This window comes from Solanum stenotomum, chromosome 11 (assembly GCF_019186545.1).
Source record: "Solanum stenotomum isolate F172 chromosome 11, ASM1918654v1, whole genome shotgun sequence".
NCBI classification, from domain to species: domain Eukaryota; kingdom Viridiplantae; phylum Streptophyta; class Magnoliopsida; order Solanales; family Solanaceae; genus Solanum; species Solanum stenotomum.
In genome coordinates, this window is record NC_064292.1 from 11,790,420 (window position 1) to 11,805,008 (window position 14,589).

Below are 14,589 nucleotides of genomic sequence, written 5' to 3' on the forward strand. Positions count from 1 at the left end.
TGAAGAAGAGGAGAAATGACAGAAACTCAAATGAACACATTAACCTTTGCATGAAGTTTGGAGGTATTTCACCCTCATGAATCCAAATAAAGAAGCACATTAAACATTAGTCAAGATCCAACAAAATAAAAACATGAAAATTAACATCATCTATGTTATCATAATCTCTCAAAATATTTTGTCCACAGTACTCTTTAATTATTTTCTCACTCATTCCACATTGAGAAAACACCAGGATTTGATCCTTGAACAGGTGACTCTCCTGACCAACCATTGTAACTTGGAATATTATCATAATCAACTTTGACAAGTGCAACTTCTTCATGTGCTACACTTCCACCACCACCTCCTCCATTATTACCTGAAGTTGAATTTGAACTCATTCCACCAAGTCCTGGAGAATTACCAAAATACCCTCCAGTACTATAACTTCCACTTGAACTACCTTCATTGTTGTTCATCAAACCATGCAAGAAAACTTGATTATTCTGAAGATAATTGTTGTATAGTACTTGATGCGAGTTGTTCTGAAGTTGAAGTTGTGTTTGGAGATAACTCTGGTGAAAATGAGACGACGAATCTTGAATGTTGTATTGTGAAATGTCATGATTTTGGAGAGTCAACAAAGGTTGAGAATTGTCAAAGGAAGGTTGTTGTTGCATTAAAGGATATGCTTGTAAAGGATTTGAGTTTCCATATTGAAAACTTGAGTTTAGAGCCATCATTTCTTGATCTCTTTTTCTTGATGATTCAAGTGCTTGTGCTTCTTTTAGCCTTTTTGCTGCTCCTCCTCCAATGGGGAGAGTGTTGCTTTCAAGTATGGCTTTAACATCGTAACGATTCATATCGAAATTTGTTACAGCATTTAACCCTCTGAATTTTATTGCTGCTATGTCATATGCTTCTGCTGCTTCCTCCTCAGTAGCTGCATATCAAACAATATCTTCAAATTAGAATTTTTGCAAGCCAATAATGTAGACAATTTTATATTTTGCCTTACTTTGTAAGTCTATATTATAAGGATCACAATGTTTAATTGCTTATAATTATCTTTTTGATAATTTGATGAAGTTAAATTTATGTTACACTAGATGGCAGTGTAAAGAAGTTGAACTCTAAAAATAGTGTTTAAGCTTCTATGAATTTAAATGCAATCATGTCACCTAGGGTAATAATTACATGTATCTTCTCATGAAAAGAGGAACAGATAATACCACCTTCATAACAAGATATTTTCAGTGACGGAATCAGGATTTGAAAAATAGAAACAGAATACTTGAGATTTGAACTAGGAATTCTTGTTAATTTATCACATATACAAGTCTCATCCCGGAGATGCAACATTAGAGAAGGTGGGAAGAATCTATTAAGGAATGCGTCAGTCAATTCTACCCAAGACATGATAGATCCATCTGGCAACTCACCTAATCAGACGTAGACTCTCCGGTGAGTGAGAAAGGACTCGAGGGTGAATTTTAAACTCTTAAACCATTGAGTCTAACCCTAGATTCGCCCCTGAATATTTCTCTATCTTTTAGGTTACATATAAGTTGAAGAATTACTTATTATAATTTAGCTTAACAATATGATAGATCAAATAATTTTTACATTATAATATCCATAACATAAACTAAAAATTTATTGAAGCATGTTAGTCACTATAGAATATATTTGTTAGTCATTTTAATCAGGAAAGAGTTTATTTTAGTGAAAAAAGAAAGAATAAAGATATTTTCAGTGGCGGATTCAGAATTTTCACTTACTGAAAGTTCCTAAGTAGAGATCTTTGTTTCCAGCAACTCTTCCTATCCTTGCTTGCCATCTCCCATGCTGATGGTGCCTGCTCCCAGACATGTCATGAGAAAAAACCAACAATAAAAGATGAGAATAAAGACAACACTAAAATTATAAAAATAAAAAAAATTATTTTTCTTACTAAAGTTTTTATTAGAAAAAAAAGAAGAGAAGGAAACAATACTATGAATACCTTGTAACACCACGATACATGGATGCACCCCTTGAGAAGCCACTACTCTTCCTGAATGTATAGCAAGAAAAAATGAATTTAACTTAAATATACTGATAGTATAATAATCGTTTTCACTATCAATGTATAAATCACTTGTAGTCATCTTTACGTTGATTTGATTTGACGGTGTAAAAAAATGTTACATTTTCTATGACAAAATTAAATAGAATCTTAAAAATTATAATACAAATATATATATATATATATATATATGAAATTAAAAGAAGTTGTCAGTGAAAAGAAGAAATGGTCAGCCTCTGCCAAAATCTTCTATTTCTATTATTGTTCCAATAATTGGTAGCTATAAAAGAACACTACATTACTCTGACTATATATTTAAAATAGAAAGTCTATAACAATAAAAAGTAAGATTTAGTAGATGGAATATATAATAACATCAATTTAATTATAAAAGGTTCTGACCTTCTTATTGCAGCAACAAATTCTTGCCTTGTCATATGCTTCATGTCTTCACATTCCTTCTCATAGTTACTAATCTATACTCATCAAATAAATAATTAATATACACGACCATAAATAATCAAATCCTTAATTTTAATTAAATATTACTACATTTATTATATTATTAATTTTTAATATTGTTCTAAGTAAAGGCTAATTAATTACTGGGAAATTTGTAGTGGTAGATGTTCCCCAATATTTCAATGCAGCAAGATCATAAGCCCTAGCTGCTTTCTCCTCCTTATCATACCCTCCTACGCAAACAAAAATAAATAACAAAAAAAAAATGATAAAATTATGTTCTAAGAAATAATAGGACCCTTCACTTTTGATCACCATTGTCAGATTCTCCAAAAATACACTATTCTTGGAGAATTCAACACGCATCTACTGATATTATTGAAGGGTCCGAGCAAGATAGGGAAAAATAATTGAAGATTGACCAAATAAAGTGTTAATTAAGTTGCTTACCCAAATACACTGCAAATGAATAACAATAGCATCCACCCCAAAAAAATGATAGAAAAAAAATTAGTTAATTAGAAACAATTGATTGGAAAAAAAAAAGAAGAAAATTTATTTAAAGGAGATTATTGATGATTGAAATTTCACCTTGACGACCTTTCCTTGATTGACCTTCCCTTCTACAACTATTATCCCATAGATGTGCTTCATACCTTCCTGTCCATCTATGTCTACATTTTCTCAAGTCCAGAACGAGCACGGCCGTCATGATGAGAAATAAGAAAGAAAAAGAAAGGAAACCTAAGTTTTTTTAAAAAAAAAAAAAAAAAACATTACCTAGTTACACCTCTATAAATTGATGTTCTTTGGCCAAAAGTATCTAAAGTTCTTCTAGGTGCAGCTTCAACAATACTAGTGTTATTACTATTTTCAGCACTGGCACTCGCGGTAGCAGCATTCGTGCTAGGGCTAGCACTTGTTTCACTAGTTGAGCCTTTTCCACTCCCCATAGATAATGTCAAAGATTGAATATTACAAGCATTTTCTTGAAGATCATAGTTGTTTGTAGGAGGAGGAGCTAAAGCATTTTGCATTGATGGCATAAGGTGGTTGTTTTGAAAGAGATAATCCGAATCGTTTGCTTGGATTTCATTGTAAGGGATTAATTCAGATTGATTTTCAGATTTGTTCATTCCAAGAAAATCAGCCACCTTTGGAACTTCATTGCTTCCTTGTGTGTTCATTAAGTTCCATTCTACAAAAAATAAATATGAATTAGTATTGATGAGATGGTCGCACACTTCAACATTCAGAACAGGGATGAATATTTGTTAAGAGTAATATCGTATACCTTGGTTTTGGAAGGGATTGTCAATAGTCTCATTGACTAATCCTAATGAAAAATGATGAGATTGATCATTTTGAAGATGAGGAGGTAAAGAAGAATGAGTGGGAGAAAGAGGAAAAGATAGCCAATTGTTTGAATTCATTCTTGAAAATTTCTTGAATGTAATGTCTTATACCAATGGATCAAGTTCCTACACACATAGCCAAAAGGAAAAATAAATGAATTAAACATTAGAACAAATCATAAATGCATTATTAGTAGCATATATATTTGAGTATAATACACTGACAAAGGAATGAATTACCCTAAAAAGTATGAAGAGACTCTCCTCTTCTTTTTTTCTCTCACACACTTTCTATCCCCCTATACCTTTCTTTGGTTTTATTTCATTTATAATGATTCATCCAAGCATATGAGGTTATAGTAGGGGAGAGAGAGAAAAATGAAGAGGTCTAAAAGAGAAATAAATATTGAGAAAGAATGAAGTATTTAAATGAATGATTTTTTCTACCCACAACTTACTAGAGAATGGTCATTGATTCATATGAAGATGACTGTGCTTACCACATTCCAACACTTCAAACTAGGAGTCCTAGAATATTGTTTACATTGGAGAGGGAACTTAGAGAGGATGGTTAATATATAGTTTTCTTTTAAAACTATCAATATAGTTTAATATGTAATATTAGTAGATTAGTTAGTTTTACCATGTTACTCTGTGACCCTCCATTCACTTTTAGTTGTCTACTTTTCACACCTCTTCAGAAATAATTATTGATACAAGTATATTATTATAATACTCATATTAATTGATAAGTATAGTTGTAGGTTTGGAAAAAATAATTTGGGGAATACATTATTAATGATGAGGGTAAAACTGATTTTTTTGGTCTTTTTTTATATGTTAAAAGTAACAAATAAAAGTGAAAATATATTTTTGAAACACTAAAAGTGAAAGGAGAGAATATCAATTACTCCATTTGTTTCAATTTTGTCTGATTTTGATTTGACACAAACTTTAAGAAGGTACAAAAGACTTTTGAACCTTATAATTTAAACTAATGATATGTAAAATATATAAAAAATGACTTAATTTAATGATTTTAAACTATAAGGTAAAGTTATCTGGAATAAAGAGATAGCTATAATTTTGTGAAGAAGGAGATAGCTATATATATACTCATAGTAATTCTAATATAAATAACATATTGTATACATAAAAAGTAGATTGTAAGCAACATATAAATTATTAAGTCCTTATATATAATAAAGGCCACGAGTGTCTTACTATAAGAAAAGCTAGTGGTCCTTTTAAGTCTTTGAATTAAGACAAACCTACAATTCCAATTGGAAAGAATCCATTATTTTTTACCACCCCACACTAGGTAGTAGTAGGGTAGTAGCCCAAAACAAAAAGGTCCAAAGGGAAACCCTACAAAAAATATATATGTCCAAGTTGAGATGTATTGGAACTCTCTTAAATACCTCGTAGAGTGTAATTCATGACACCCCAAAGCCCAGCATTCCCACACTACTCAAATCATCTCATTTACACTCTAATTTTTCTTTTTGATCACTCGTGCAACCACTTGTATATTCATCCACACAACTCAATCCCACAAATCCACCCAAATATGTAAAGTATGATTACTACGGAATCAACGACAGATAAAATTCAGTAGGTATATAACAAAAATCACACGTAAATATCATTTAGCTACGAAATTAGTGATCGATGTACAATTAGTTGAGAGTTATTAAGCGATTGATAGATTTTGAAGCTATTTTCATATTCTCTATAAGTAGATTTGTGTACTATGTAACTATATTGTAACAAATACACAACTATATATATCCCTCTAAATTGATCATTTGAAGTTTTGAAGAGAAAGATATATAATTAGTTTTACCCTTTTATTTTCTTTTTCTAGTCTGACTAGCAACTTTTATCGAATTATAATGGGAAGATGACAAAGAAAATAGACTTGAAGATATCTTAGGATAAAAAAGAACCATATATTTCAGATGTATTAAAATTGCATTTACCAAAAAGAAGGGAATGTTTTCGAAATAACGCACTAGTAGGAAATAAGGAAACTTTCTTGATAAAAGAAGAAATATTTTTGAAGATTAATCAGTTTTCTCAAAATAATATGAACAATACTATACATATATAATATATTCCATTAGATAGATTAATACAAAAAGAAAAACTAAAATGTAGGAAAACAATCAATATATGGAAAGTTATGTTTATATACCGGGCGGATTTACATGCGTGAACCCGTGGTATAATATTATCTGTTGACATCTATGTTATAAGAAAGTTAAATGGTGCAGTTGGTTGGATGTTTAGATCTAGAGGACTAGGAATCTATTTCGATCTAATACATGATTCGTCACTGATTATATAGATATAAATTGGTATTTTTATAAAAAAATAGTAGCTCACCTTCTATAATATATTAAAAATACAGATAGATAGTGAAAAAAAATAATTTACATTTTTACTATATATATATATATATATATATATTATGTAGAATAATAATAAAAAAAAAATGCATCAATAAATGCAATGTTATTGTTTAAATGCGTAACGATGAAAGAAATAGTCAGGGAGTGGATCCCCGAGTAGAAGCCCTAATGCATGTGTACGGAATATACAATAATTTATCCGACATATTAAATAATTAAAGTACCTTCACAACACTAAAATTTACTCAATAACCATATTTAAACCAATTATCAAAGCAATTTCATTTCAATTTATATGATATATATATATATATATATTTTTGAATCAATTAAAAAAAATAACTTATTTCTTTATTAGATATAATATTTGACGACATTATCATTTTACTTATTTGACAAAAAAATCTACAAATTATTACTTTTCTATTTAATAATTTATTTATTTTAAAGATAGTTTTGAAGCATTATAAGAAAATTTCATACTTGTTAAACCCCATATCTCAAATTATATTACATATATTGGGACAGATGGAGTATATAAAAGAAACTAGTATTCAGTCTATCCAATTTAATATGACACATTTTTCTTTAAGTTAATGTCATATTTATATATTTAATAACAATTTCATTTTAAAATGAATACCATTTAAATCATGAATTTCAAAAAAATTTCTTTTTAAAACTACATATCAAATTAAATAACATCACATACATTAACACAGATGAAATATTAAATTTGATTTGTGTTTCCAAGTAGAATTCTGTTGACCATCTAATTGGAAATCGCACTCGTCAAAATATTAAAACATTATTAAATTACTATAATTTAATATTTTCTTATTTTAGTACATTAATTAAATATTTGTATTTGCAGTGCATGTCGACTGCAAACTAGAAGATTATACTGCTCTGCACAACTCTATTTGTTTCTGTGCCTTCTGTCTTCCACTCACAACTTTAGTCTTAGTCAAATAAACAAAATTTCAAAGAGCATCATTAATAATTAACCATTACGTTTTTCAATTAGCTAACCCTTTAATAAACTAAGTTAATTAATTAACATATGGTTAATTAAGCAACTATAGTATATGTAATACTAATATTTTTAATATCCAAATGATACGCCGACCTGCTAGACTATATATTTGGTCAGGTGATCTAAAAGCTCTGCCCCATGAAATCCTAGTGAATGTCAATATTTTTATCAATTTATACTACTTTATTGTATAAATTATTTTTATTATCAATGTATTTTAACTTGTTGTAATAGATTATTCGTTCTTCGTTCATTATTTAATTCCACTTATTATGAATTTTTTGATGAACCACTAATGTATAAATTATTTCACAATAGTGTGTGTTATTTTTATTTTTGTGAATTAGGGAAAAATTTCACTCTAATTGTGACACTAAGTCTAACACATGGATACTTATCTATATATATCCCATTTTAATTAAAAAAAAAAGTCTGACATTAATTTTTTTGTTAGATTGTTTGGAAACTCTGCTTCCCACTGTCTAACAGAGATTCTTTATAAAAGCAAAATGTCCCTTTTTTGACTGTGGAAGTACTAAAAAGTCTAAAGCTTTAGTTTCCCTTGCTATAATATAAAAATCAAATTCACACCTGAAAGATATTACTCTACGAAAATTAACCAAAAAAAATATATTATTATTACGGTAGATATTTCTTACAAGCATTTTAGATATTTAGTTATTGTGATTTTATAAATTTTTATGTACTTTTTAAACATGTAAATTCAGTTTCAAGAAATTTAAAGTTTATATAAATAAATTCACAATTAAAATTTAAAATTTTAAAACTGGAAATTCTAACTATACCACATAAACTAGAACACAGGAAATATTAGCAATTACATGAAACAAAAAGTAGGAATGGTAGAAACAGTATATGTAAATCTACTAATTACTGAATATTACTGCTATTTGGATAGTTATTTGAGAAATTTCTATATTGGTTAAAACTTTGGTCCATGTCCCCTTTAACATGTAACCTTTTGACTTAATAAATATTGTAGGTATCAAACCTAATCCCCTACACCAAAGGGATCACAACCAAAGGTTATGACTTATTTTTAACCCCCCTACCCCTAATCATGTAAAAGATTAAAGCAAAGTATATGACAGCTCCTCTATTAATCAGAATTCGAGAGTTTTGAGTTTTGAGTATGAATTTTTTTAGTAGGATGCACTTCTCTCGAATGGGGCCCTACGCAGCATGAATCCAGAAAAGGCCTGACTCTAATACGGATACCAGACAAATGGAAAAAAATGTAAAAGATTAAACACACAAATGTAAACTATGTAGCTCTATGCTTACTGGAAAATATTACTTAACATATTGTTCTCTTACTTGTACTTTATTTTTAATCTTTGATCACTATTAGATATGCCATTCTACACACAAAAAAATTGTCAATCTACATACAGAAGAGTAATGGAGTATATAGTAAGCCAAACCTTTTCTTTTTCAATCTACACGTGTTTTATATGAAGTATATATTATATACTTCACCATCCTAAAATCCTTTAACAAAATAGAATATTAATTAATTTAAAGAAGAAGAAGAAAAATCTATTTATGCAGAAATAGTAATACATATTACATAGATAATGAAAGAAATGAACTTTTTAATATTGATGAAATCTGACTTACCAGTAAAGAAGCTTCTTTTTTCCTTACTCAAAAACAATCTTCTTCTTTTTTTTTTCTTTTTTTTCTTATGATCTCTAAGTATGTGTAACAGTGCATGTATGTATAGTGTTGGAAAATGTGACGAAAATGGAAAAGCTGATAAATTTATTTAGGGTTTTAAAAAAAAGGACGTTTAAATTTTCTTTTTTTTTTCTTGTAATTTTATTTTTATTTTAACTTTTTTAAATAGACCGCCCTATGCCCTTTCAGATTTTTCGACTAGGTTCGAAGAAACATGAATGACACGTGTCAGTTTCATATGCTCTACATTGACTCATGTTTGCCCTAAAACACCATTTGTTTTTTTTCTTTCTCTTGGAAACCAGCTTGCAATTAATTTTATAGACTTAAACTTTTAATCACACTTATGCACGGAGTTTGATTAGACACATAATTTAAGAAAGAAAAAATTACTCTTGAAATTTTTTATTTAAAACATTTCATATTCATACAATTATAAATTTAAAAGCTTAAAATTGAGTCATTTTATTTATAAATAAAAGATTATGATATTCTAACTTGTTACGCTAGGTTAACTACAGTTAGCGTACTTCATTTAATCTCTTCTGCAGTATTGAGCTTTAGCGAACTTTATCATGCACTTACTTTTGGGACCTGAGACACTTCAAAAATATTTTCCCTTCTTTGATTATGTCGAGAAAGATTGAAATAAAATGATCATAATTAATTTTAGTTTGAAAATAACTAAAAGGGCAAAGTGAAAAGTAAAGTGGAGAGTAGTGTCAATTTATTTCCTATTTTTCTTTAATAAGTGTGCATTATCTTAGCAATTCACTTAATTAATGAGGAGTCAAACTCTTAAAAAGAGTTGTAGGATTCGTTCCAATAATATATAGTCTAATTCTAACTTCTTTTTTTACTCTACCTTATTGACAATTTAATTGCCATATATAGTAAAACATCACTTAATTAAGATAATATAATTTTTTTTTATTTTGATTTGGGTCAATGATAAAATCATTCATTTAGATAAGATAATAAGATAATATATTTTTAAAAAACTCCTATATAAATATATGGTCTCATTAATAATATAAATTAATAATTCTCTAAATGTACAAATATATCTAAGACAATTTAGTGAATATGATTCTACTATTTTTTTTGTTAAAATTTAAATCTAGTTGAAGCTCATATCTAATTTTTCTTATTGGATTTCAAAAGTTTCGATGTTGCCACGACTGCGAACCTTTTTGAGTGCATGTGGAATATCTCTTTTGTACTCACATAATGCTTTACATATTTGATCTGTCATTATTGATTTTGTGACACCTTTTAAATGAGGAATCATTTTTGAATATGGTTTCAAGAAATTTCCTTTGCTGCTTATATAGCACTATCATATATTGAATGTTTTAAGTAAATATACGATGAATAATATTTGATTATTAAGAAACAATGAATATTATGTATAATAAATTTATTTTTACAATTTATCATTGAATTCTTGAACTTATTTTACAATGAATCATTTAACAAAAAATTATATTACAATGAATTACAATGTACTTTATGTATAATGAACTTATTTTTTATATGAATTCAATAAATATGATACATAATTTTGTTAGTATAATGATTTTGATGTATTCATTGTACTTTGTATAAAAAAAAAATTCATGTGAATTCAATAAATAGGATACATGAAATAGTAAGATACAATGATTTTGATGTAATAAAAATTAACCTTCATTGGATCTCAAAACACTCTTTAAATTAATAAATATTAATTTATTGATTAGATAATATCCCTACAAAATAATAATATTTTATGGTCCCACCTATATTAATTTGGAAAATGTCATATTTGTCCTTGTACTCTCAGAAAAATATTAGATTTGTCCTTCATCATACTTTTTTTTTTGTATATTTGTCTTTGCCATCCAACTTTAGGCACATATTTGCCCTTTTGTCATACTTTTTTTTTTTAATATATATTTACCCCTCTCATCCAACTTTAGGCACATATTTACCCTTCAACGGTTAAGTCTTATGTTCTCTCTTTTATCATCCTACGGGGAGCCTACGTGACACACCTATATATATATATATATCCCACTTATAATTTCTTTCTAATTTATTTATTATATCCAATCAATATTATACCCACCCATTTAACCCATAAAACCCTTTCCTAATATTCTTATTTCACAATAAAAAATACAACTAGGAGTTTTGGCTTAGTACAATTTGATTAGGAAATAGCTACCTATTTCTAATAATGCTAAAATTTGTATTGAAATAGTGCTGTAATAGAAAACAGTCAAAGTCATAGCCACAAAATTAAACATCAATTGCTACCGAAAAAACTAGTACAATACTAATTTTCTTATTAAAAAATGACCCAATAACTAATAAAAAATGAAGAAGCATCAGATGTTTTTATCTTGAACACCTTAAATTAGTTTTTCTAACATATCATTAAATCTCACAGGCTAGGAAAGCTAATTTTATTATTTTTCTTCCTTTTTTATTAAAAATGACATTTTCTTTGAGTCAAAATTCCTAGCTTTAAAATTTAAGGGTTGGCAAGGAAAAAGGTAAACAAAGAGGAGTAGATGAGTCTTAAGTTGAATGATAGGGGAAAATATATTTAAAAAAACATGACGAAGAATAAATATAACCTTTTTCTGAGAGTATAAAGACAAATACGATCCTTTTTCAATATTAATTTAATAAGGTTTTATTTTATATTTAATAAAATGATATGTAGAGATTACCATGCAAAGTTCTTAATTACATAATAGACAAATATAATCTCAAAAAATTAAATCAACCTAGACCCTTGTTTGGCTGTATTTCCCTTTTAACCTCTTTCCTATGGGAGTGTTGATTTCCAAGAGACTAATGCTAGTAGCCTATTTCTTACCTTAGCCAGATTTTGAGTGCATTATGGGAGACAAACTCTTGCTAAGAAATTTAGTATTGTTTCTCAAATAATCCAACTAATCAAAATTACATAATCAACTTTGAATTTCACTTTCTTGGATCAGAAGAAGAGGAATCATCCCACCAAACTTAAATTGTGTTTTATGTTTTCAACTCATCGTCTGCAGTTTGACAGCTCACATATTAATTATGCTACATCTAAATATTAATAAAGACAGGCTCAGCCTCGACTTTGGTTTTGGCTTTGATTTTGACAAATAATGTGATTAATTGATAATTTTTTAATTTCTTTTCCTTAATATTAATTCGCTGAATTATTTATTAAATAATTCGCAAAATTTATTTTATTTTTTGCATTCGCTTAACGGAATCAACAAATTAATTCACTCAATAAAATTAATTTAAATTTTGCGAAACTATTTCGGAAAGGACATGATCCTTTTGGGCAAATATTTCTTTTCCCGAAAGACATCATGTATGTTCTGAACAGATGAGTCTATTCTAAATAGGTGAGTTCGCACCTATCACTCACTATAAATAGAGAGGTTTCCTCTCAGTTTTCTGCATCGAATTTTCTTCTTCTGCATACATTTTCTTACAAACAAAGTAGAGTCTTTGTGTGATTTCGTGCTGGCTTTTGAGTTTGCTGAAGTTATTGAAGTGTGAGATATCGCTACTTCTTTAATAAGTTTATTCGTTTTATCTTGGGATTAAATAATCCACAACCTTGGACACACTGAGGGGATTAAATTCATTAAGGACACACAGTGAATTCTGTAGATTTGGATATTTTCTTTCTTTTCATCTTAACAATATTTCTTATTTACTATTATGAATACGACAATTGAATTAGATAACACTGAGTTCTTTGAACATACCTATCTGTATAAAACTAAATTTGAATTATCGAGTGAAGGGTCTAAACGACCTTGGGAAGAACTAAAGGAGTATATACCTAATAAAGTGATTTCAGAGCATAGTAAATGTCAAAGGACATCTACTTCTTTTGGATATGATTTTGTAACATTTCTTGTTGAAAATGAGCATCAAACATTCAAAGAAGTTATGTCCTCCGAGGACTCATTCTTTTGTAAAGAGGCTTTCAATAGTGATATTGATTAAATCTTGAGCAATCATACTTGGCATTGATTGATCTTTCTCTAGAAAATAAATCTTTTGGATTGAAATGGATCTTCAAAAGGAAAATGAAAGTTGATGGAGCTATTGACAAATACAAGGCAAAACTTGTCACCGAATGCTTTAGATAGAAAGAAGACCTTGATTATTTTGACACATATATACTTGCCAACAATTAGAATTACATCTATTCGGATGTTAATTGCACTAGTTGCAGTATATGACCTTGAAATCCATCAAATGGATGTAAAAACAACTTTCTTAAACAAAGAATTGGAGGAAGAAATTTAAATGGAGCAATCCGAGGGATTTCTAGTTCCTGGTAAAGAAAAGAAAGTGAGAAAACTTGTTAAGTCACTCTATGGACTAAAACAAGCACCCAAAAAATGGCATGCAAAGTTTGACCAAACTATGTTGGCAAATGAATTTAAGATCAATGAATGTGATAAATGTGTCTTCAAATCGAGTTATCATTATTTATTTATATGTGGATGATATATATTCTTATGATGAGTAACGATATTGTCAACATAAATGTTATTGAGCTTATGCTTGCTAGTAAGTTCGATATGAAAGATATAAGAGCTGCCGATTTGATATTGGAAATTAAGATTCACAAAACTCTTTAAGATCTAGCATTGTCTCAATCTCATTATATTCGAAAGGTACTTGAAAATACAAGTACTTAAACTTCAAAAGTAAGAAAAAACATCAATTAATGTGACATTGATCTTGCTAAGAATAAAGGTGAAAGTTAATTAGTCTCAATTGAATTATGTTAGAGTGTTGAAAAGTTTGATGTACATCATGAACTGTATATGATCAGACATAACTTTATTATAAGTAAATTGAGTCGATACGCAAGTAATCCCAATCAAAATTATTGAATGACAATGAAATGAGTTTTGAGGTATTTAAAACACACTCAAAACATTGCTTTGCATTACAACTAGTATTCAGTAGTTGTCAAGGGATATAGTGATGTGAATTGAATTACTAGATCAATTGAAACTAAGTCCACAACTGTATATGTTTTTACCATTGGTGTAGGAGAAATATCTTGAAAATAATACAAACAAATATGTATCACACACTCTACAATGAAGTTTGAGTTCATAGCCTTAGACAAGGTTGGTGAAGAAGCTAAATGGACCCGAAATTTCTTAGAAGATATTCCATTTTGGCCCAAACCAATGACTCCTATATGCATACATTGTGATAGTCAAGCTGCAATAGGTAGGTTCGGAAGAGTTATGTTTAACGGTTAGTCTCGTCACATATGACGAAAACACTATACTGTTAGGCAACTACTTTTTAGTGAAATTATCACAATTGATCAAGTAAAGTCAAAGAATAATGTATCAGATCCACTTACAAAAGGCCTAACTAAAGAGGGAGTTGAGAAATCATCAAAGCAAATGAGATTATGGCCGAGGACAAATCATAGTGACGATAACTATACCTTTAAGACTGGAGATCCCAAGATCTTGGTTTGAAGAAAGAGATCAAACAAAGTCATCAATGATGGTTTAACATTATCAAAAT

General features: G+C 28.7%; 1 protein-coding gene across 1 annotated transcript; it reads right to left on the reverse strand.

Annotated features, from left to right (window-relative positions):
* Positions 1 to 206: 206 nt before the first annotated feature.
* Positions 207 to 3,994, reverse strand: LOC125844724 (AP2-like ethylene-responsive transcription factor PLT2). Its single transcript, XM_049524050.1, has 9 exons — positions 3,807 to 3,994; positions 3,293 to 3,710; positions 3,104 to 3,186; positions 2,963 to 2,971; positions 2,657 to 2,745; positions 2,453 to 2,526; positions 1,988 to 2,038; positions 1,764 to 1,840; positions 207 to 925 (listed from the first exon to the last, which is right to left on the reverse strand). The coding sequence occupies exons 1-9, from the start codon at positions 3,943 to 3,945 to the stop codon at positions 207 to 209; spliced, it is 1,659 nt and encodes a 552-aa protein (XP_049380007.1). The 5' UTR covers positions 3,946 to 3,994.
* Positions 3,995 to 14,589: the final 10,595 nt, after the last annotated feature.